At 45.9% G+C, this 25,573-nt stretch overlaps 1 protein-coding gene across 1 annotated transcript in view; it reads right to left on the bottom strand.

Annotated features, from left to right (window-relative positions):
• The window catches only part of LOC117310638 (testis-specific Y-encoded protein 3-like), a 35,086-nt gene extending 10,781 nt beyond the window's left edge, over positions 1-24,305 (bottom strand). The window contains exons 1-6 of the mRNA XM_033850343.1: positions 24,155-24,305; positions 23,540-24,033; positions 22,855-22,932; positions 22,640-22,751; positions 22,397-22,542; positions 22,194-22,282 (exon numbers count right to left, since the gene is read on the bottom strand). Of these exons, the coding sequence (XP_033706234.1) occupies positions 22,194-22,282; positions 22,397-22,542; positions 22,640-22,751; positions 22,855-22,932; positions 23,540-24,033; positions 24,155-24,305 (1,070 nt within the window). The remainder of the gene's footprint in view (positions 1-22,193; positions 22,283-22,396; positions 22,543-22,639; positions 22,752-22,854; positions 22,933-23,539; positions 24,034-24,154) is intronic.
• Positions 24,306-25,573: the final 1,268 nt, after the last annotated feature.

Here is a 25,573-nt window from a genome sequence, read left to right as displayed (position 1 = left end):
TATAGAAGAAAAAAGGCTTTTCGTTTGTGTCATCAACAAAATTCCACTCAATGTTCCCTGCACTCAAGCAAAGTGATTTAAAAAAGGATATAGGTGAAAAGATAGACAAAGGCAAACAAAAACCAACGCAAGGAATATGCTTTTGATTCAAGCCAAGGCAGATCCAGACCAGAGAGAGACATTTAAAAATCTAAAGTATGCAAAGCACATACAAAAGGTTAATGCTCCCTGTGCCACAAATGAAAGACACAACTTCCTTGAAGCAAAAACTAGAGAAAACACAAAGTTTTGAGGTGGTCAAAACAACAGAAGGAGACACAATATCTACCAGTCCCAGACGAATCAAGTGAATTAAGAAAGTCGCACATAAAAGAGCTACACAACATAATCAAAGAGGCTGAATGATTGTTAGATCCCTTTCTTATGCTGAAGGGGCTCTGAAAAGTGACAAACAAGATCATCAGATAGTGGGGAAACTAAAGGTCCCATTAGGTCAAAGGAAGAAAAGAAGAAAAAAGTAAACTTTGATTCTCATGATTTTTCAGGCATTATGGAGTATGCACTATTTTCTTAATTAAATAGATGGTAAACATTGTGTTTATTATGTAATGACACTATACTTGGGCTAAAATAATACAATATACACCAACATTACCAGATTATACATTCAACCCACTCTTTCCACCTCACAGAAAAGCAGCATTCAGAAAAATTACTAAATGTATAAAGCAGTCTAACATCAGGACAGAATTCCTTCACAAATACAAAATAATAATAAATTAAGGCTGCAATAAAGTAATTTTCTGAGTGATTCTCTTTCCAGTCAAGCAGGGAAAGCAGGGTCCCCATGATGAATTATCAATAATTACGTCTGACTGCAGCTGTTGAAGCAATGTGTGTAAAGTGGCCTGTTTAAAGACTATTAGTCTTTTGGTGAGAACAGTTGTTTGATGAATTAATGACATTGGAAGTATTATCATTAGTCAATAAATACCAAGACAAATAATTTCAAGTGAACTTTCTTGGCCCTTTATGAGTCAATGGATGTTACCAATACTACCTTGTTGTTTATTCCAGGAGTCAATGCCAAGGTTGAAATGACTGAAAAAGTAGCGTCTATGGAGAGTCTATTATATAACTACAGTCGACATTATTTTCAAAGAAGTTGAGGAGACACTGATTCAGTACAATGCAAAGTTGAATCTGTGTATTACAAAGGATGGTGGTGAAAATTTATGTAGAACATAAAAAGTCTTACAAAAATGTATAAAATGTCTTTGAAAACGTAAGGTGTTGGAACACCTGTGACTACTGATTCATCACCAGTTATTCTGCAAAAAAAAAAAAAAATGGAATATATTATGTGTTACTGAATCAGTGGTGTCAAGGATACCTGTGAATTTCTGTCAGAAGTTGAACGCTGACTTGTCCTACACACAGCAAGAAATGGGATGATTAGGTGCAAACTGGACCAGTTAAGGAATTAGTCAAGGACTAAACATATTTAAATTGAAAATATAACTAAAGAAAAGTGCAATGAGGATAGGAAAAAAGTATAATAATCTTAAGTGTTCTTACAATTTAGAAATAACACAACTGTAAATGAAAAGAATCCTCAAGAGAAAGACAGGAAACAGAGTGTCTTTGGGGTGGGGGGAATATAATAGGTGGGAGTCAGAAAATTAAAGGTAATAAATAAATGAGTAGAAAACTGAGAAAGGAAAAATGAGAATAAGGACATTATAAACATATAAAGGTCCACATGAAAACACAATACAAATATTCCTGAAATTTGGGGTTATATATTGCTGCGTAAGAATCCACCCCCAGTCACTGTGGTTTAAAACTCAGCCACGTTGCTAGTGGAAGGAACACAAGCTCTACTGGTGGGAGGAGTGGTCTTTGTACAAGGAGAGGGGCAGAACTGTGTGGAGGCTGTGTTTGGAGACCTCCTAACACTCAAGACAGTGAAATAAATTCAAATAAGGGAGCAAAGAAATGGACCACATAGACATACAAACAAACAAAACCCCATATAAAACATAATAGACACAGTAAATAAACACAAGACATGGTTGGCCTGTATCTAATGATGTAGAAACATTCAATTAGACAAACCACCTCTGACACAGTCCAAAAGGTAATTGGCATGCTTATCGCTTCCTAAGTATTATTACCTACAAATGAAACGAAAAGCTACCAAAAGAACCAGGGAATCTTAGTTCAAATTCTAGCTATGAGTCTCTGCTATCAGCCCTAGTGGAGTAACTGGAATGAAACTTACCCTCCTGCTGTAAACAGCTGGAAAACCCATTAACATACACGAAAATCAGTTTCATACAGTGGAAAACATCTCTATCAGGACTCTGATTCTTGAGAGAGGTGACACAGATAAGATGGTTTCTATAATTACCCTGTTTTTCTTGGAGGAACTTTTCATACCCACTACAATGACTAAACAGGTTTGAAAACACCAAGGGGTGGTGAGAATGTAGGAAACCTTGTATGTTGCTGGTGGGAATGTAAAATGATGCAGCCAATCTGAGAAATACTTTGTCAGTTAAAAATAAAAAAATTTAAAGTGTACTTCTCATGTGATCCAGCTATTACACTGTTAGGTAACATATGGAATTTCTTAAAATTATGTAGACTGCCTAAATTTCACTCAGTCTTTTACAAAATGACAGTTGAACATCTTTAACTTGGTATTTTATAAATGAGCCCACTGCTGGTTGGGGTGTTATAATAAATTTAGTTGGTTCCCCTTTGTAGAAAACAGGTAGATTCCTAGACAAAATGTGAAAAACAACTATTTCAGTTTCCTTAACATTCGACCAATGCAGACGACAACAAATTGGGAAGCGTTAATTCTTAAAAAACAAAAAACTGTTACAATTTTGGGCGAGATTTGTCCGTGAGTCTGTAGCTTTCCTGCTCAACCGTCATAGCATTCTCTGCTTAGTCTGGATGGCCTAGAATTCCTAGCTAGTCCATCAGAATATTAAAGGACGATATACTAACTAACAATGATTCAACAAAGAAGGATGGACTAGCTACTGGACTAGCTTTACGGCCAGAAGTGGCTCACTGAGTCAGGGCAAAGGTCACTCATAAACCATGGCTTTGTTGGCTAAAAGTGGCAGATTTAGTTCAGAGCAGATGGGGAGTATCACATAGATTTCGTAGCTCAAGGTGGCAGGCTGTTATGTATTCAGGGTGAGTGGCCGTCCAGTCAGAGATTTAATAGGAAGACCCTAGAAGGAGGAAAACCATAGAAGCACTGAGATATGCTGTCCACACCTCTTCCTGACTACTGTCCTATGCAAGCCTGAGGGAGACCCAAGACACTGTGATAAGTGAAAGCCAAGAGAGACTTGAGCATCGGCCACACATCTGAATATATTTCTCAACCCACAGACAAGTCAGTTGGCGGAAGTTAGAAGCCTTATGAAATAAAGCTGCCTGATCACAACTCCTGTCCCAGCCACTGGAACTGATCACTGAACTACGCAGAGATAGAAACCACCTCTAAGGACGTCGGCAAAACTCAATAAGTAAACAGATGGGCAAATAAATAAAATCAACGGACACGGCAAGAGCTGCACATCAGGAGAGACGCTAATTTTGTAGCTGAAGTTCAGGGAAGTTACAAAAAAGTAATTCAGCAGCCCTTATGGGAGAAAATCTAGAGTCCTTGCTGTACTTCATCTTGAATGTCAGTTTTCAACCAAAATTTACAAGCTACAGCATCAGGAAAGTGTGAGCTATACTGGAAAAAACGAAGCAGTCAATAGGAACTGACTGCGTGGGACTAGGTGTTGGATTTAGTATAAAGAGATGTCAAAACAGCAGTTATAAATATGTTCCGAATATTAACGGACTATAAACTAACAATGATTCTACAAATAAGAAATATCAAGGGAGAAATGGAAAGCAGGAGAAAGAGCCAAAGGGAAATTCTGGTGTTGAAAGTACAACAACCGAAATGAAAAAATTATTGGATGGGCTTAACGTCAGATGTTTAGATGGTGTAAGAAATAAGCAGTGAACTTGAAAGTAGATAACAGAAGTTATCCAGTCAAAATTTTAAAAAAGGAAAACAAATATTGAAGGAAAAAGAAACACAACCAGAGCCTCAGTGCCAAGCCCTCCAATACAAGTGAAATAGGAGTTTCAGAAGAAGAGGGCAGGAAGGAGCAGAAAAATATTTTGTAGTAATGCCCCAAGTCTTCTCAAATTAATTTAAAAATTAACGTAAAGATCAAAGAAGCTCAACAAACTACGAGTAGGATGAAAACGCAGCAGCACATGTCAAGTACTGTGACGTTTCAAAGATTTTATCCTAGCTGCAAGCTACAGTTAGCTGGTGCAGTAGCATGCATGGCATGTTCCTGGGGGCGGAGGCGGCTCAGGCAGTTGCGGCATGCTCAGTGGGCATGTATTACAGTTAGGAAACCCCAACCTGCAAGCAGACCTGCTCAGCATCTCAAGGGACACTTTCTCTTTACTGCACTCCACAGCAGGAAAACCTGCCTTCTACTCTGGAAGGAGACACCGCATCTATTTTCCAAGGATGTTCTCTACAGAAATTTCCTTAAAAATAGAGCAGAAAAAAGGCGCTTGGTGTTTCTGCTCACAAGAAGTGCAGAGAGGCAAGACACCCATGGAACACTGTTTGCTGACAGACGTTATCCCAGGCAAATCTTATATAATTGTGCCTTCATCTATATTTTCACTGGATCAGCCCTCTGCTCCATAACATGTAAAATTATGTGACCAGGATTATACAAATTTTAGCTCCTTTCCACTAACATATATCTTTCAAAGAGTACAAAGCCATTTCTGGGTCTTACCCCAGATCGACTTCATTAGACCCTTTAAAGGGAAACCCTGGAGGCACCATTTAATTAACAAGCTGATTCCGAAACACAGCACAATTTCTGAATCGCTGTTCACAGACTCTAATAGAAACTCTTGAAACCTATGAAACCCTCTGTGATTTACTCCTGCTTACCTTCTTCTCAGCCTTTCTCTTTCCCACTGCCCGCAATCCCACCTTATCAGAATGCATGCAGCTACCAATACTCCCCAAGTTTTTACACACCAATGCCCTTGACAGTATATGGAAATTAGTCCCATATACTAATTAGTCCCACATATGGAAAAAAAAAAAGTCCCAGCTCTGAAATGATGTTTGATTCTAAGTGTTCACGAGCTGAAGTATGATCCCACCTATGTGGTTGCCTACTGATCGGTGAGAAATTAAGTCCCAATTCTGGAGCCTGACTTAATTCTTTTTCCTATAGAAACGCAGGACTTTACATTTTAAGCATAGTGGTTGAACAAATAACTTCTCCCTACCTATCTGAGATGTCACTTATTCTAGGCCAATGGAACTAACTTGTGTTTGATGATGAAAATAAAATTTAACAACCTTGCCTTTTTTTCTAAGAAAGAAAAGAGAGGTGAATTACACAGTAGAAAGGACACAGTGGGAAATGTAATGGGTTTGTCTGCTCTGGTAGCGTGGTCTCGTTCACTTCAAATACCCCTGTGCTCAAAATTTCCCAGAGCCCCATGTGGATAGCATTACTCACACCAGAACCATGTTCAATCTGTACTGAATATCCTGTGTATACACTAATATGCCTCATCTCAAATTTAAAATATATATCTCTACTTTAGGTCTTTAGATTCTACAGCTGTAGATGGGTGTGGGTGGGTATGGGGTCCTTCCTCCTGTAATTCCATCAACTCCTTAGAAGTTATGTGCAATGAACACTTCAGTTACGTGAAATAAATGGATCTGCTGAGAAGAAGTGGCTTGATTCACATCCCTTGGCCCCTATGCTCCAGCTAGAATACCAACCCTAAACCCTTCTACACAGAAAATCTTGCTGCCACCACTGGACAATGGTGGTGTCTCCGTCAGTCTGTTAAAAGTCTTCTGCATCTTGTCTGCTGGCAGCTGAAGTGGTCCTCAGAGGTCTCTCTCTGCTATGTGGAGAAAGTATTGGGTGGTGAGACCATTCACTGGGCCTCTTTGACTCTTCAGAGGGTAAAGGACCTTGATCAGGACTTGAGAATCGTCACTTCAGGTGCTGCTAAGTACATTTTACAGGAAATCACCACATACTTACAGCAGGTATAAGACAGAGAGTCAAGTGGAACTCAGGTCCCTTTCTTCCAGGGCTGCTCTCCCTCCTTTCTCTACCCTGGACCCCTGGCTGACTCTGGGGATGACTGTCATTACAAAGGGAACTAAACGCGAGCCTGGTACAAACTACTGACGACGGGACTCCTCTGTTTGTAGTGTCACATGGTTCTTCCACTTGGCTGTGTTACAGACGTTTACAACATTTACATTTTATGATAAGCGTGGGTTACTTTTACACACATGCAAAACTTTATAAAGACAAAAAATATGAGACGCTGCTGTGGTAAGAGAAGTTGTCATGATAGAAACCAAATAATAATTCTCTACTGTTTTATCAAACTGGTTTTCATTAATGTTTTATTACAGCTTATTCCTGGGTTTAAAACTGAAGGATCCCACATAACCGACATCTACCGAGGGGAGGGGCCTCGATGGTGACGGAAAAGCTTGTGCATGTGTTTCCTATTCACAGATTCTCCTGGCTGGCTGCTGAGCACACTCTTCTGCAGGGAAACTTGATTTTACTGCCTTAGTTCTCTGTCATTTAACTTAACCTCTTGTTTTTTCGTTTACTTAATATATTATTTGTGTCTCCATACCTGAAAACCACCTAAAAGATCTGAGAATCCCCACAGTTAATTCACTGTCACTACAACACATAACTTTCTTACACTGACAACTTTAAATTCAACAGAATATATGGGATCTAACTACTAAAGACTCCAGATATTGACTTGTTAGCACTACTATAAAGGTAGTTTATAAAAATTGTATGACACCAAATATTTTTTAAGTTAGTACACAGAAAAATCCATTCCATTTATAAGCTTAGTTTTTTTTTAAGCCCTTAATAGCCTCAGTCAGTAGTAGGAGTTTAAAAAAAGAAGAATGAAAAAACGCTGTTCCAAATGTTTCTACCTTCTGACTTTCATCTTTCTATCAATAAATAAAATATTGAAATTCAACTAACTTTACCAATTACAATGGTGAAAAACAATTAACATGCATGAATTAAAATTCTTTCTTCTCTAATTGATACTGAGGCTAACTTTTATTTGTTCTTTCTGGACTTTTCTAAGGAAATGATACTATTATTTGCACATCACAAGCTACATTTGCTTTCTTTTTATAGTTTCTATTTTCACCCTAGGTGATTAGATTAAGAAAATAAATATTAATGAGCAAACAAGCCTGATTTAAGAAGATATTTTTAAAATACATTAAAATAAATGTATTGCCCACTAATTGGTTTGGGGTGTAGAAGTCAACAGAAGTACAGCATGTTCACTACAGGTACTCTGAAGGGTAGAAAGGATAACTTCACGGGGTGCACTTTTTGCCTTTTCTGCAACTGAGAGAGAGAGAGAGAGAGAGAGAGAGAGAGAGAGAGAGAAAGAGCGCGCTACATTCCTCTCTGCGCTGAGCTGCTTGACCAACTGAAGGGACATTCTGGGTCTCCAAGTCTACATCACAGAAATCTGACAGCATCTGGAATCCTGGAATCCTTGGGGCCTCTGGAATCCTCTCGGGTGGGCATTACCAGCTGAATCCAGACTTCCATCCACTTACCAGGGCAACCGACTTGTGAGTGGAAGCCCCTTGGACCCTCCAGACCCCATCTGCCATCTGCACACCGCTGCGAGACCTCCCTCAGTGCCAAGTGGAGCACAAGGGCCCAGCTGAGTTCTCTCCAAACACCTAACCCGCGAAGTCATGAGCTACAACCAAAACATGGTTGTTGTTTAATCTCCAAAGTTTGCTTATCTGAGATGCACTAGTTACCCAGGTCGCTCATCGTCTCTTTAACCCAGGTTACTCGTGACACTGTCACATCACACTCGTAGTGTCTGATAAATGACCAGTAGATATTATTTTGCAGAAAGTGCAATTTTTCATTTTATTTCTCACCATTCTGCTGAGAGCCCACTCACTCTTTCTAATAGTTGGGTCTGAATGACTTCTTGTGTCATGTGGATGCCTTCCAAGTTCCACATCCATGTTTTTCAGCACCATTATCATTCCCTAATAGTCAATGATAAACCCTCATATAAATGAGCGTATAAGCACACACAAGAGCAAAGAGAAAACGTGGTCATAGAGATTCACCAATCACAGCTGATGCTCACTACCTGCAGAATCCCTGTATAGGAATTTGCCTAATCCAAAACTGATTTGTAACCCTACAATCAATCCTATGGTGCTTAACGAGCATCAACTGTACATCACAATTTACCAGAATTACGTATTTTGTTGCAAATGAGAACATATGTTGTCATTTTGAGAACAAATGACAAAGACCAAGAAGACATGAGATGTACGGAGATTACTCAACATTTAAAGCATCCTCAAAATTTCTGCCATGCATCCCACCCTGCTGACTTCAGAGTAGGATCGAGAAACGAACGTGGATATCTCTACATTCCTGCTTCTGTCGATGGGCTGCACGTGTTTAAGAGACGAGGGGCCCAGAACTGACTTTGCGATTCTATATGCACTTCCTGCTGACACCACCCCAAGTGCTTTTTGTTTCGTTTCAAATAGACGTTTAGATAAATCATTATTATAAACTTCTGTTAATGGAATTGTATTTATCTTCAAGCTTCATTCATCTAACTGACCTCACTCTCAACGTTCGACCATGGGACCTGAATTATTTACTGTACTTCATCAGAATGAGATTCAGGATGTTAAAAAAAAATTATGTATGTATCAGATAGCCATGACTATCTGTTGGAGTTAATCATTTATGACACCTAGTTATGAATGGCGCTTTCTGGAAATGAGATATTAATGGAGCTTGAAACATGAAGGACCAGATAACTGGTCACCAAGAGCACGTGTCCAAGGACCATAGACTTGGGACCAAAAGCAAAACAAAACCATCTGTAGGATGTCTGGGGGTGAGCTAGACAGAGGAGGCTTGGTTTAAACATTTGGGGTTTAGAACTAACCCAGAGTTTTCCTTAAAATCAAGACAGGGGCTAAGTGCTGGATATCAGGAAGGCACTGAGAAGACTCTGGAGCAGTGGTGAGGGGTGCTGGGGGCATGGGGAGGAGGCAAGTGATTTGGCTCCTAAATCCAATATATTTTGAAAACCTACTGAGAACGACCGTGGATGCCTCACCGACAAGTAGACTTCACTCTGTGGGCAGGGAGTGCAGATTTCAAGGAAAACAAACAAACAGACGAATCTCAGCTATGAGATTCTCTGACATGACTCACACTATGGTTATAGGTACCTAGTAGTTTTCTTGTGAAGGCCTTAAGGCAGGCTTACGATGAACTCTTTTCTTTCCTCCAGTTGGGCAATGGCCAATCTTCATGTAATATCTTTCATCCACTTACATAATATCCTAGCCAATGAAATTCCCCGAAGGGTACTCCCCAAATTAAGTAAGAATCCTTCCTTTTGTTACTCTTAAGGAGGAGGATGAAGGCTGATGAAGTTGCTGGACTTACCTGGCAATTTTCAAGTACACTGAAGAAGATAAAACTGACACAGAATTCAAAGGAAAGTGTTTTGTTAGAAATAGGTGCAGAATACTTAGAATAAATAAGCAACACTTTCAACATTAACCCTAAGAGATGCTTCCCAAGTATATCCCATATCAGAGGAGAAATGCTGCAGAAAATAACTGACCATCTATCTGTATCCTCGGGAAAGCATGAGAAAAATTTTAGAAGGGATCTTAACAAATTGTTTACTCAGACTCAGGATCTTTAAGCACATGTTAGTTCACCACATACTTTTAAATTATTGAGAAAGTAAATGATTCTGGTGATAGCCCATTTCAACAACTGGCAAGTCCTGATTTGATTTCCAAGGAAAATAGGCTAATTATATGAGAAACTGAAATATCTCCTTGTAAGTGTGTCTTCCAAGGTGTGCCTACCATTTGCCACTTTAGTAAGCTGAAACATATGTGACTCTAACTTTAGAATATTAAGTTAGTAATTTATTGATTAGCATAGCATAATGATATTAGAAAGCAGTTTGCTTCAATGTAGTACTCACCACGTGGCAGGCGAAGTAATGGCCCCCCAAAGACACGGACATCCAAATCCCTGGAACCGGTGAATACATTATGTTACGTGGTAAAAGTGAAGATGTGACTAAGTTAAGGATATTGAGATGGCAGAGCCCTGGATTAGCCAGGCAGACCCAGCAGAATGGCAACTGTCCTTCAGGGCAAAGGGAGATCTGACTACAGAAGAGGACTGTCAGAGAGACGCAGTGTGGGGAAGACACTGCGTGGGGCAAGGGGCCACAGGATAAGGAATGCAGGGCGGCTCCAGAAGCCGGAAAAGGCAAGGAAGCGCACGCTCTCTGAAGCTTCCTGAGGGAACAAAGTCCTGCCAACACCTTGACTCCAGACCTCTGATCCCTAAAGCTGCAGGATAATAAATTTACGTTGTTTTAAGCCACCGAATTTGTGGTAGTTTGTTACAGAAGCAATGGGAAATTAATATGCAACATGGAAAGGAAGACAGTGCAGCCCCTCAGAAACATAAAGCATAGAATTGCAAAGGGTTCCAAATATCTAGTAATCATTTATTTTTGTGCTTGCTAATATGCCCTGGACAGAACTGTGTCCCCCGAAAACTCTTATGTTGCAGCCCTAACACCCAAGGCAACAGTGTCTGAAGACAGGGCTCTTAGAAGGTGATTATGATTAAAGGCACTCGTAAGGGTGGGGCCCTAAGACGGTAAGAGGCGGAGGAGAGACACCCCTCTCTCCGTTCCTCTGCGCTTGGAAAAGGCCGCGTGAGCAGTAGGCAGGCAGCCACCCACCTACAAGCCAGGAAGGGGCCCCTCATCACGAGCCACAATAGCCAACACCTCCATCGTAGCTTTCCAGCTCCCAGAACTACGAGGAAACACGCCTCTGGCCTGGAAACCACCCACCCAGTCTGTGGTTTTTGCGCCAGCCCCTGTGCAGACCGGTGCATGAGCAGGAATGCAGTCGCACTGCATCGAAGCAGTGAGTGTCTGCGCAGCTTCCTGGGAGGCAGGATGGCATGGGGTCCTGGGCTGCCTGACTCTTGAGTCCACGAGTCCCTGTTCACCGTGAGTGACTACGAGCGAAAATCGGAATTTCTCTGGGCTTCGGTTTCCTGATCTGTAATGTCGGGTAAATGAGAACCACAGGGTTCACGTTCAGGATGGGGACCGAGGAGGATGCTGAACTCGCTCCCCTGCACCCCGCAAATACAGGATCTACAGCTACACTTGGAACCACTTCCTCTGAAAACCCCCGAAACCCGGCTGAGCGATGCCTACTCTGGGACGCGGGCTCACCATAACCCGGGGCTGCTCCCTGAAGAGCTGGGTTTGAAGCCCACACGCGGCACCCCGACTTCTAAGACCTCCTCCCGCGTGCAGCCCCGGAACCCCTGGCTCTAAGAACCGCCAGAGCCGGGCGCACAAGGCCCCCGGAAGCCACTCTCAGAGGCCCGGGAACTCACCGCCTGGCTGCTGCGGGGCGATGGGGACCCGGAGACGTCCGAGGGGCAGGGCTGTGGCCTGAGGCGCACAGGGCGGCCTGGTGTCCTCGGGGTCAGAGCCGGGCCTCCTGCGGCTCCCGCGCCGCCCAGCACACCAGGGACTCCGCCTGGGCTTGACAGGCGCCTGCAGCCCTGGCTTCACGCCCGAGGCCCCGGTTTTACTAAGTCTGAGGCCCCGGTTTTACGTCAGTGACCCCAGTTTTACGTCCGTGGCGCCGGCTTTACGGCTGAGGCCCCGGCTTTACCTCTGGGGGCCCGGTTTTACGTCAGTGACCTCAGTTTTATGTCAGTGACCCCCGGATTTACGTCACTAATCCCGGTTTTATGTCTGAGGCCCCGGATTTGTGTCGCTGACCGGGGATTTACGTCGCTGAACCCAGATTTACGTTGCTGACCCCCGGATTTACGTCAGTGACCCCGGATTTACGTCAGTGGCTGTGGCCCCAGTTTTAACTGCCACCGGGGGACACGGCCGGGCCCTGGTGGCCAAAGGGGCTGAGGCTTGAGGTCCCACAAGACTGCCTACATTTGCCTCCGTGCAGAGCTTCTGCCTGAGGGTCAGCCGGAGTCTGGTGCTCACGAGACCGTGCCCCTGGGGCCACTGACGGGGCTGGGCAAACCCTCAGGGTCAGCACCGACTCAGCCAGGTGTCTGCAGCGGCGCATTCACCCCAGCGCTCTTCGCAGTAGGCGCGGCGGGGGCCCCTGCGGGTCCGTGAGCGGAGAGCGGATACAGAAGAGGGGCGCTCACGCGCGCACGATGGGTGCCACTCAGCCGTGAAAAAGGAGGGCGTGCCGCCATGTGTGACGGCGGATGGACCTGGAGGGCCGTAGGGTGAGTGAAAGTAGCCAGACGAAGACAAAGAGCACACGGCCTCTCTTCTCCGTGGGATCCAGGCCACAGACAGACAGAAAACCGGCTCCTAGATGCAGAGAACGGAGTGGTGGTCGCCAGAGGTGGGGGCGGGGCGTGGAGGAGATAGGGGAAAAGGGGTCGGAAGGTGCAAACTTCTAGTTGTGACAGAAAGAAGCCCTGGGATGTGATGTCCCGCACAGTGACCACGGCTAGCAATACTGTGCTGCGTAGTATTGGAACTCTACGGGGCGGTTCTCACCATTAAATCAAACCATGTGCTGCGCACACCGTAGACTTAACGCAGTGGCGGACGTCAGTTACTTCTCAGTAACACTGAATGAAACACGGTCTCACTGCAGGAAGAAAAGTGCACCTGTGTGTCGTGACAGACTTTAACTAGGTTTATTCTGGTGGTGATTTCACAGTGTATACCGACGTCGAGGCATTACCGTGTACCCCTGACGCTAATGTAAGCTGTGTGTAAGTTACACCTCCAGAACGAAGCCCGCAGTGTACGGAACTTGTAATGGTCAGACCAAACCATAACGTAGCTTAAGTGTTTAGAGCACTGTGTAACCTGGCCTACAAAGGTTCCTAGTCTTGTAACATTTCATTTTACTGAAGCAGTTACTTAAATGAACGTAATTTTAAGTAAAACAGCGAGGCATGGTTGCAATAGAAAAGGACTAAGATACAGGAACCTTAAATTCAGATTTCTTTTTGGTGATCTCGAGTAAGTCACAGTCTCTCTGTAAGTTTTTTGACATTATCCTCACTCGCATGAGGACGTTGAGATGGAAATCTGACAAGTTCCTTGTGAGGACAAAGATGAAATGACACATGTGAATGAGCTTAGAACTAAGAGAGACTATAGGAGTGTCATTTGTCAGTGTCGTTCACTAGCTGTGATGATTATTACCATTTTTACATGTCAGGAAACGGAAACCACCAACCTATGAGGTTTTTCACACTTATGTTATCATTTAGGAAACTTAATGGCCTTTTAGAAAGTTCCCCTCTGGGAGTTTTAGACTCGGTTTTGTGCTAAGTTTTCCTGGGTTTCTTTCACTGGCAATTGTCTCCGTGAAGCAGAAAAAGAAAAGGAGGAATCCCATGTCTCTCTGGCAGTAAAGCACTGAGCCATGGAGACAAGAAACAAAAAGCAAGCAGGTGGTCTCATGCGGGGATCCTTGGGTGACCAGGCTGAGTGGGCTTGGAGTAATTCAGAGAGTAGAGTCCACACGCCACACTCCTGACGGGGGCACAGCCGCCGCCTCCAGGTTTTACCTCTGGTGTGAAAACTGAAAAACTAATGACTAATACCTATAGAACTTTGTACATCACAGATTGTAACGTACTCATATTCTCTTCTTAAATATAACCTAGTCCACACTTCCTACCTCATTACGCTTGCTTCTATTTTATCGTGGATGAAAACCTTCTTCACAAAATTGATATGTATTGTCCCCACAAGGGGATGGCATGGCTGAGGTTTAAAGGTGTTGGGATCATGTGGATAGAGTGCGATAAAGCTGGAATATGCCCTTAATGCATTGACTCACTTCATTTGTATTTTATCACAACTTGCCACTTTTTATCAGTATTTTTAACGTGGTTAAACTTAAACGTACACCAAAAAACTGAGATGGACCAGAATATACCCATCCAGCGTTTGGATATTTTGCACATAAAAGCAAGGACACATTTTATGTCTCTATCGATATTTCTCTGTTAGTGGCGATTTATCGTGTTCATACCCCTAACACTACTTACTATGTAAAAAAACAAAGCAAAAGAAAAGCAAGAGTGAAGTCCTCAATCACTTCAGAACTTAAACTAACGTCAGGTTGTCCTGCCGGACTGGGACAGGGTGGCAAGTGAGGCTGTTACATTGGATACAGAATTTAGGGGTGCACCAAAAAAATTCAGTAATCGAGGTGAATAATATTTAATGCACTATTTTAAAAACTCAGAAGTGCTGCAGAATACATGATGAACAAGATATTAAGACTTTAAATAAAGACAGGATCAGTTTTCTACCAGATAAATGGACTTGGACTCACAAATCCACACCCACCAATTGATACAATTTTGCCCTTCATTTCCAGGACTGCAAGCAAGTACTTAGTACAATGAATTCAGCAGACTCTTCAGGGACATAAAAGAGTTTTTATGTTTAATAACTCTGAGAGTGGAGCACCTGCGACTTCAATTTATTGGCTTTGAACATTCCTGTAATATAAAATGAAGGACAACATACAGGGTTTGAATTAGCAGTTGTGTTGATGATTAAATTTCTCAAGAAAAAACACAGGAGTCAGGTTTTAGTAGCTCCTGGGACATCTCATCACTGCTAAGCAGCAAGTGTACTGCTTTCCCAGAAGGGTGTCAGGTTCTCAAAGGAGAGATCGCACACTGTCTTTTAAAGATTGACATCTCTACGGACTTAGGGATTGTAAAGAATAGCAATCTCATCAGCATCTTCCCCAGATATACATGAGGAGTGTGTGTGTGTGTGTGTGTGTGAGAGAGAGAGAGAGAGAGATAGAGACAAAGACAGAGACAGAGAAAGAGACAAGAAGGAGGAAGAGGAGAAGAAGGAGGAAAAGGAAAAAATAGGTAGGTATTTAGAAAGGCAGATAGATACAGAGATGGAAATTTTAGGACAAGTTATAGAGCACTGAATAGGACTAGAATGTCTCCTTTTCCTAAATCAGGAGCGAGTTTCCTACCTTCCAGCTAACAGTATAGGAGGAAGAAAATGTTTAAATACATAAAATTAATAGGGTGTAGTACTTATCAGAAGTAGAGGTGGGCAATTCCAGTTGTCCAAAGAAACAGGTACACTTTAGTAGAAATCTTGGAGGACTGTCTCTCCGAAATATCCAGTATACAATCGTACATCTACCCACAAGCTCAAACTCTGAGTCTCCGAGTTGAGAGGCATGGAAAAGACCTCAGACACTTTATTTAGAAAATGCCTCTTATAGTGCCAGTGCAGAGTGGTAAACTACGTCATAAAATTGGAATTTTAAAACCATTGTCGTTTAAGAGGAGGGCTGGCTGAGAGAAAGGAGATGTCCAATTCTGACTAAATAATATTCCTACAGAGAGAGACGAAGTAATTCGTTAAGTGCTGCACCATGGTTAGTCCCACTAGTATTTAAGTGATTTGCTAGAAATGATTAAATTCTTAACTGGACTTTCAGAATAATAATTAAGTAAAACTGCTTTGCGTTATTAGAATGGACCAGATTAAGAAGTTAATGAGCACAAAGTCTCTGAACAATGTGGGATTCTGGGGTGAAGGCCAGGCTTTCCCAAGGAAGATGGAAGAGCCGGGTGGTCCCGCATCTGGGGGCATCCCCCGGGCACGGTGAGCACGCCCCCTCCCCAGAGAGCCTTGAAGACAGGGGTTGAAGCGCAAGTCAATGTGGAACCCTCAGAATAAGACTGTCCGTCAGAGCAGTACTAGAAATAACCTAGTTTACATTTCTGTTGGTATTGTAAAAATAGAATGTTAATAGAGAGGGTCGTCCCTCTCTTTTATTCAAGTAAAACCACTTCATACTGTTAGGGTCACTTCAAAATTATTCCATCTGAAATTGCACAGGCTTCCCTCACTGAACCAGGCTGGTTTCTTCCTCTACTTCCCATAGATCACATCAATTTTAGTTGACACTTTAGAGGTTGCCTTTGCCCCCAAGGAACTGTGCTCACTCTGAGGACAGGAGACATTTCCTCTTGTTATACCTAATGCCTAGTAACCTTTATACATATTTTAAAATAAGGGAACAAATGGATGAATTAACTCCATCATTTTGAAGGTATTTCTCCTTTGCTCGTAGCATTTTTGTTTGTTTGTTTGCGGTACGCGGGCCTCTCACTGTTGTGGCCTCTCCCGTTGCGGGGCACGGGCTCCGGACGCGCAGGCTCAGCGGCCATGGCTCGCGGGCCCAGGTGCTCCGCGGCATGCGCCATCTTCCCGGACCGGGGCACGAACCCGCGTCCCCTGCATCGGCAGGAGGGCTCTCAACCACTGCGCCACCAGCGAAGCCCTGGGGACTTGGATACCTGGCTCCTTCTGTCACCAAATACTCCACCCTAAATGCAGCCAAATTACAAACCTGGGCTCCTTTGTTCATAAAACTGTGTCCCATAAAGGTGCCAGCAGGGAAGTCATAGACAATCCATTGGGTATCACAACTCCAACTTCTTTTCATTGTTCAGGATCTTATTCCCAAGCTATGGAGGTTATGAATTAGAACAGCCATCTTAACTCTCCATGGTAGTGGAACAAGAGTTCAGTTCCCCTATGCAAAGTGTGAAAATACTTCAGTCAGAAGTTAACAGCCTAGCATCAGTGGTGCTCCAAAATGGACTTGCTCTGGACATCCTGACTGCTCAGCGAGGATGAACTTATGCAATCATCAGTGGAAAATACTGCTTCTACGTAAATCAAATGGGAAAAATAGTCTCCAACTTATTAAAAGTGAAGGAAATTCTTTCGTCACATAAATGAAGCAAAGCCGTTTTATTGGACTGATGTCTTCCCAGGACTGGGGAACTGTTTCGGTAGGGTTTGGGGAAATGTACTTTGATTTGATTTGTTCTTTTCTGTTTTTCTTCATCCTCATTCTAACCTATGTTCTTTACTCCCTTTGCAGATCTCTTAGCACTGAGCTACTCACCCAGTTTTGCTCTCCACAGCCATCACCTTAGCCTTTTCTTTGTGAAACATCAAGGGAAGTTGCAGAGGAGGGAATCCTTGGGGCTCAGAGCGGGCCGCCCAAGATATGCCTCACCGGCACGTTGATTATTTTGAACGGAGGCTACCAGGGAAACGGTCAGTAAGGGGAAATGATTGAAAACCACAACAAAAATACTCTGGCCCCCTGCCTTCCCCCAAAGTGCAAACTAAATCCATGTGACGGTATCCTCCCTATGGCAGGAGGCTAGAAAGCATCCTTGTCACCACAGTTAGGAAATTCAAGGCTAAGAAAGCTGGATAAACGAACGCTGACACTTCTTCATTAGGCTGCTTGCCCAAGCACAAGCCTCTTTGTTTTGTCGAATGTACAAAAATGTTTCTTTGTCCAAAACTAAATACATTCAGCGGGCTTTGGTCACTTCAGGCGGTCCCATTTCTGAGACCTCTGTGTACATGAATTAAATTGGTTTGTTTTTCCTGTTAATCTGTCTTGTGTCCACATAATTATTAGGAGAGCCAAAAGGACCTCAACAGGGGTAAAGGAGAAATTTGCCCGTCCCCGTGTTGCTAGACAAGGTCACACACGTTCACTGGCTCAGAAAAGATTTGAGGAGACCCTAAGTTTTCACCTCTGGCTGATCTTTAGTCTCCAGGTGTACTGGGTGGGAAGACTTGGGAAAATGAAAATGGTGTATACGGTGATGAAGCTGTGCACCCAGCCCCAAGGTAATCTGCAGAGACCAGGAGAGTGGTTTTTGAAATTTGTGTTTCCTTGCTACCTCCCCAAACCCCCTGACCCAGCACCCCGGCGGTTTAAAAAAATAATAATCGGTTGTGTCCACCCACGTCGTGGAACAGAAACACCAGTGGCTACACAGCACACGGCAAAGAATGCCGTCTAACCAAAAATAGTTCGGCATAGTAACGGAAAGGATCAACTACAACCAGCAGCCACACATGAATACGAGGGAGAAGAAGCTTCTCCCCATTTACTGCATTCCAAACTTCAAAATCTCCAGTTTTCAACACCACTTACAAGGCATGCAATGAAACAAGTGTGTATTTGCCCCATCGCAGGTCAGATAGCAAATTAATAGAAACTGTGCATGAGGAAACCAAGTACTTTAACTCTGTAGGCAGACATTCAATCAAGAGTCATACCTACGCTCACCTGACAAAGGAAACGATGGAGCAAGAACTAAAAGAAACCAGGAGACCAAGGTCTAGCGAAATAGAGACTCTCAACAAAGAGACATTTAAAGCAGAAACAAATAGGAATTATGGGCTGAAAAACCACAGCATGTGAATCAACACCTTCAGTAGAGACTTCAAAGGAAGGTTTGAGCAGGCAGAAGAATCACAAAACCTAAAGTCAGGTTAATTGAAATCATCCTGGCTGAGGAGCAGAAAGAGAACAAAAATGATGCAGAAAATGTAACAGCCTAGATTATTTGCCAGACTCCACTGAGCAATCCGAGGCTTACGTATTTGCAGTCCCAGGTGGAGACAGGAGAGAAAGGGGCAGGACAAGTATTTCAAGAAATCATGCCCCTCACACTCTTCAGGTATGGCAAAACTCATGAATCTACACGTCAAACTTTCCTTTACTCATACCTCTCTCTTCCTGAAGCCCTCACCTTCCTTCAGCACCACCTGATCCTCTGGGTGAGGTGCTTGGTCCACGAGTTTCTATTCGGTATGCCCGTATTTTGTTCATGCACCCCCTCTCACTGGGTCATAGGAGGTCACCGAGGGCAAGGATTCTCTAACAACTTTTCTCTTCACAGGAAGACTAGCCCCAATTCCTATCGTTCGGGTGATGCTTTATTAAAAATCATGAAGAAATTGTGCCCACATAATGTCGGTTTAATGACCAACGCAAGAATAAAATGGGGAGGAATAAGAGTCATCTTCCTTCACTCCTGCACTAGTGTTTACAAAACACTAACAAGTCAACCCCAAACGTTCTCCTCCTGGAAGCTTCCCTGGCAAATGCATTCCCTCAATGTCCTCATCACCCTCTGGGGGCAGTAATTGATATTCTCACCTCCACCAAGATATTCTTGTCTGTCGGTGATTTGCCACAAGGGCATGCCTATTCCTCTGTTTCCAAATGTGTGTCACTGCTAACTCCACCTGCAATAAAGCATTTCTTGTTGCTCACAAAGATAACGGAACTCACAAAAAAGTCCCAGTTCAAGGTGTGGAAGCATTTGATGCAGGAATGGAGGAAAGGGTGGAGCGCAGGCACAGACCAACTCAGAGACACAAACCTTAACAAATAAGTGAGTAACAGCAACCCAGAGCATGCGTATCGAAACAGCCTGTCCCAACCTTTGCTTTGGTGATTAAGTCCTTTGCAAGACCTTACTAAATGTTCTGGATGTGGATAAACATCCTGGAGTCCTTAGAACAAGCCCCATCTGAGGTTCCCTAAGACCACGCACCAGTATGCTGTCCCACTCCCACTGCAGGGTTATCAGAGCATAGTTTATTTTTACCAGCACCAGGAAAGACAGGGACCAGCATGTGGAAGCCCCAAGGGTTCCTTGAGGTGTACAGTGCGAGAAGCTGAGAAGACCTGTTTCCACAGTGTCTGTGGGGTGGTTGTGGGGACAGCAGCGGACAAAGGCCAAGCCTTGCCTTCTAGACCTTCGGATGTCTCCACTGTAGAAGGGGCATAGCTGGGTTGTAGATGTTCAAATACAAAACCTGGCACTGAGCAGGCGATCTAACTCAGTGCACTTTGAAGGCGACATCCGTGACTCCATGAACTTTGATTGTCAAACCCTCGTCCTGGAAAGAGCTGGGGCTTTTGGGAGAAGGCTCTTCTACCAAAAGTCGTTGAGCGAGAGCTCAACATGTGGGACGGAAATGGTACTGTCAATATGCCACCCTCAGGGACGCCTGTGTTGGAGCCGCTGTATCTGGGAAGAGAGAAGAACACTGGGGGGACAAACATTGAACATTCCCTGCTCCGTTTGTGGCAGAGTCTGTCCTTTGCCTGGTCCAGAGACAGACGTGCTTCTGGGAAGCAGCCAGCCACTTGGCAAGGAGCACCCGAAGTGCTCACCACTTCCTGGGTGAGCTCGGTATGCTCTAGGTCTTCCCATTGGCCTCAGGGGCACAGAGTGCTGGCAAGGCCCCAGAAGAAGGACAGTGCCTTTGTGGTTGAAACACGGTGTGCCCAGCCATTCAGCGAGGATGGGACACCTCTACCAGACTGTTCATGAGAAAAATGTTTACTTTCTGGGGACCTGGCCTGAAGCGGGCCTTGGGCAGAGGGCTTAAGCCTGTCTGAAAATAGGGATATTAACCACTGTGCCGTCACGGGACAGAGAGCACACAGCTGGGTGGCCTGGCACTTGCCTGTTTAACATCCCCAACTCCCCACTCCCCCCACCTCTCCCTCTCCCCATGTGCCCTTTTGTACCCAAACTGAGTCCCCCGGAAAAAAGAACAGAGTTCACGTGAGCTCACTCAGATGTGAGGGACTCTGTTTCTGTTTGCTTAGCCGTTTCCCAGCAAACTTACCTTTTCCCCTGGTCACCTTTGCCAGAGCAAACTAACATCCTCACTGCCTTCCCACTCGTGTCTCCCTCACCTCCCCAGATGTCCTCCATACACCTTATACCCCCATGTCCTGAGATGTTGTCTGGAACCCTAGCCCTGAGAGGCTAATTGTCTCAGCAAAAGACCCTGTGTTCATATGCACTAGAAGGGCATCCGGTCCAACAGTGAGTTAAATGCTAAGGCTTCCCCCCGTTGTATCCCATTGAAGTGTCTGATGATATGCAACAGGGAGGATACATGGAGGACCACTATCCAACAAAATTAACTTCCAGCATTTCAATCTCAGGCCCTTGCTCACCAGGCCCTTTCCTTGAACTTCCGCATTTCCCTTGGAAAAATGACAGGCCCCAGTTAACCAGTCCTTCTCTTATTTCTCCTTCCTCCCCAACCCCCATCCCACAGGCAGAACTGCATCCTCTGATGCAATCCCAAAGTATGATTTCCCCCCACCTCTACAACTCTCCATGGCCTGGTAATTCCCAGGCAGCAAACTGAGAAGCCTGCCTGGGGCTGATGTGTCTACCCTGAGCCCCTGCACAAACACCACACAAACACATACAACTGATGCTGCTTATTTATCTTCCGGTTTTATTCCAGGTTTACTGGTGTCTCCCTCTCTGTACGTCTCACCACCAGACCTCTCTTCGTTTCTTCGTGTGCACGACAACCACGTTGACCGTTCGCCTTCACCCAAAGCAGCTTCTTAGGTCAAGGGTGATGCTCCATCACACGCATCTCAAGATCGGGAGTGCCTTTGAAAACACACACAGGCACACACATAATAACCCAACCTCTCTGAACGATGCTAAAGACCGCTTTAACTTTTTAAGGCCCTGCCCAGGAGACAGAGTCACATCCCCTGTGATCTCTTACATTTCCTCCAACCGCATATTAGAAACTTTCTTCATAATCGATGCAAAATGGCCACTGTTCTCACAATAGCCATGGCAGGTGAAGAAGATGCATAAGAAAAGTAAAAGATGACGGTGATGATCAAAACAGAAAAAAATGATGGGACAGCGGGGTAAGGCTTTGCACAAAGGGGACTCACACAGCTTTGTGGAAACGGGGTGGTGGGGGGAACCTGAGGCAAGCCCAAATTTAAGGGGGCGGTACAGGAGGCCTGAGCGTGGGGTTGATGGCCATGGAATGACAGTTCAGAGACGTGCACCTTTGAATCTCAGTGACTTTGACTCTCATGCTGCTTCACTCGCCTAAAGCTTCCCTAGTCAGAACCAGTCCTGCACTGCAGTTTTCTAGACGTGCTGTCGCACCCTGACGCCCTCACGCCCTGGTGACACTGTATGCCTCTGAGCCTCAACTCCTCCATGAGTGAAATAAACGACCCAGCTTACTCGTTTCAGCGCCCAGCCCCTGGGCTCCTTACCCACCTGTCCTCCTCTCGGTGACCTGTCCCGGTGGGGCCTTTCTCCCTCGGGTAGTAGCGCAGGGGATTGGGCCACAGGTCCTCGCCGAAGATCTGGTAGGGGAAAGGGGCCAGGTCGGGACAGGCCAGGCCAGGCCAGGCCCACACCCCTCCCCCCGACCAGCCGAACAACATCGCCATTGCTGAGGAGGCCCAGAGGCACCCCACCTCAGCAATCCTGCTAGATCCTACACAGCTGTGGTCAGAGAACCAGTTGAAGAAGTTAAGGCCGCTGTTGTTGTGCCTGCGGCTATACACCTCCTCTTCAAAACGACGGTGCCACTGAATTGGAGCGAGATGAGATGCCCTATATCCTGTGGGAAAAGGAGCGTGGGACAAGGGCCTAAATCACGTTTCAAGTTCACCTCACCCCATCTGCCCTCCCCCACGATCCAGGGAGCTGTCTCTTACTAGTGGCCTCAATGAGATACTCCTTAACAACCACCTCATTCTGGAAATAGGGGTTCTTCCGGAAAAACAACATGATCTTGCGGTAATCACTGGGATCTGCGAGCTCCTCCACCTGCCGGGACAAAGTGGAGGCGGAGGGTGAAATCTCTCTCCAGCAGACCTGCTCTTTCCTGCTTTCCGGGATAAATCATTTCCCCTCTCCTTCCCAACCTGACCTTCAAGTTGGTCATGTAGCTAAGCATGTCTTTATCTTGGGTGCTAATCATGGCCGACATCCGGGGGTGGTTCACAAACTGCTTTACGTCAAGGAGCCTCTAGATGCCGGAGGTGAAAGGGCTGGGAGAACAGAGCGAGCCTGGACAGCGGCCTGGGAGTGTCTGATCTCAAGGCCCCACTAGCATCTAGTCCTATTCCTTCAATACAGACTGCATGAAGGAACAACGAGCCCCTCGGGGTGTGCATATCTGTGCACTAAAACAGGGAGCCTCCGATTCTGAGAGGGAGGCCCTGATCTCCATCTGGACAGAACAAGCTTACTTCCGCACAGCAAACACTCCTGGCTCTAACTAGGATGTGCATTCATAACTCCCCACTCTCACCTCCGTTTTCCCTGATGGTTATTCCAAGAAGAACCTGTGCACAAGACAACTCTTTTGTCTCAAGAGGCCCTGGCACTAATGACAATACCTTTTTGGACCTCTGCAACTAAAGCCCTAGTCTTACTTCCTGCTATGCAGAAAATCAGCATGCCCCCACAATTTCAGGATCACATTTCCCTGAGTGTGCCCACAATGCACAATCCAACGGATACATTTTGGTACCCAAACGGCCCGCTATGTTAGGTACCCCTTGCACTAGCCCGGCCACAACGTGGTCTCTCAAATACAAAATTAAGGATACAACTTTGACCCAGAAGCCAGGGATGCTCTGGATGATGGTGCTTCTGTGTTCCAGATAAGGTTTCCGCCTCCGAAGTGTTGTGACCTTGAGACGGAAGTGTTGTCGGCTGCACTCCCGATTCACAGGCTCCAGTTGTAACTGCAAGACCTTCAGCGCCTCCAGCGCCTCCAGCGAGGCGCTCTTCGGGGAAGGTCCTGGCGCTTCCTGCCCCTGCTCCTGGGGCTTCTCCTCCTGCTCTTCCGCCACCACCTGCTGCTGCTGCTTTTCCGCCACCACCTCCACCTCTTCCATCATGTCCTCCACAGGCTGCCAAAACACCTCCATGATCCGCGCCACCTCTCCCTCCAACAGGGCCGCGCATTGCCGCACCACCTCCCCGCTAAAGATGGCGGCCTCCTCGCCCCACCCATCAGCTAGGGCCAGGACCCTACCCACATCCCGCACCACACCTGGGGACCCGCGGGCCCCTGCTTCCTGAGGACCCCCTCCCACACCTAGGACGACCCCGGGTCCCGCCTCATTCCCATGCGGACCTGGCTCTGAGCTGGTGCAGCAGCGAAGGTGCGGCAGTTGGAAGCTCAGCACGTGGGCCGAGCACCACGCGAGACAACCTACTACAATCGCGCTTCGCTGCGGACTGAATCGTTCCTAGGAGCCTGTGCGGTGAAGAGAGTTGAAACGCCTGCGCAGGAGCTTTGGCCACCAGGCATGAGTGTCCAGGTGGCAGGAAGCAGCTCCAAGCCCCGCCCAGGCCGCTCGGCCCCATCACGACCAATCAGGGCGAGGACAGTGGGCGTCACCCTCGGCTGCCTCGCCCCTCGCCCTGTGGAGACAGGTCGGTTTCAGGGATTGCCGGGTCCCCCAAAACACCCGTTCCCCCCGCCCGGCTTAGCAGCCCAGGTTCCACAAGGAGCTGGCCTCCAGGGAGGCCTCCGGCCTTGCGTCTGGGGTGCCTGGGTGCCCTGAGATACCTATGTGGCCTGTGCCAGTTGGAGCCAGGAGTTCCCGCTCCAAACTCAGAAAATCAGAATCCGGTTTGCCTCGGGACCTTTAGGCACTGGGAGCTCTCAGAAAATGTACAAGGAAATGCACGGTGGCCGAAATTGCTGGATACTTTTCTTCCAGGGGACAGAGAGCCCGAAGCTCTGTGGCATGAGAGGGGAGTGTCCGGCAAACCCAGCTCTTTGCTCGACTTGAATTCCTTTGCTCAAGAGCAGAAAAGCCACGCAGCGAAGAGCTCCGTCTGAGTGTCTGTCTGTCTCCCCTCTGTCTTTCTCTCTCTCTCTGTGTCTGTGTGTGTGTGTGTGTGTGTGTGTGTGTGTGTGTGTGGTGTGTGCGTGCGCGTTCTTGTTTCTGTATGTATCTGCTCCCTCCCTCTGTGGCCCACTCTCCTGGGATCCCCTCTGGATACTTAAACTCTCCGAGAAATTCTACCTTGCCTGGCACCAAAAGACCTCTCCTCGTGTGTGATTGGCACCCACGGGTTCTCGGACTTTGTGTGACCACACGTTTGCATAGTGCCTTTCAAACGCTTGAGTGGCAGGCAGAAATTGCCTTTCTGCTAGCCAACATAAGGTGACAAGCGTCCCTCCGGGAACGGACATGGACACATGGCACGAGACGAACTTGACTCGGCCATCCTGTCTTTTGAGAGACCGAGAGAGGGACGACACGCTTTGATGGCACTGGGGAACGCCAGCAACCTTATTTGGACACGTGCGCACACACTGAGGTGCTGAGGACTGCACCCAGTCAAGGGCCACCACGCACGCATGCATGCCTTCACCACTGCCAACCCGAGGATGTGAATTTTGCCGACCCTAAGGATGCCCTGTGAAAGTGGTTCTGCTCTCGTCCACCTTCCAAATGAGATCACATCCCAGCCCAGCCCTTCGCCCCAGTCTTGTGGGACAGGGGAGCAGGGGTAGAATCCAGCTAAGCCATCACGGCCATACTCCTGAGCCACAAGGGTTGTCAGAACATTAGAGTGATGTCTTAAACCAGCAAAATCAGTGTGAGGCAGCCGGTTATGCC

The sequence above is a fragment of the Tursiops truncatus genome, assembly GCF_011762595.2.
Source record: "Tursiops truncatus isolate mTurTru1 chromosome Y unlocalized genomic scaffold, mTurTru1.mat.Y SUPER_Y_unloc_1, whole genome shotgun sequence".
Lineage (NCBI taxonomy): Eukaryota > Metazoa > Chordata > Mammalia > Artiodactyla > Delphinidae > Tursiops > Tursiops truncatus.
Note: the sequence above shows the minus strand (reverse complement) of the source record. Positions and strands in the feature narration are given on the sequence as shown.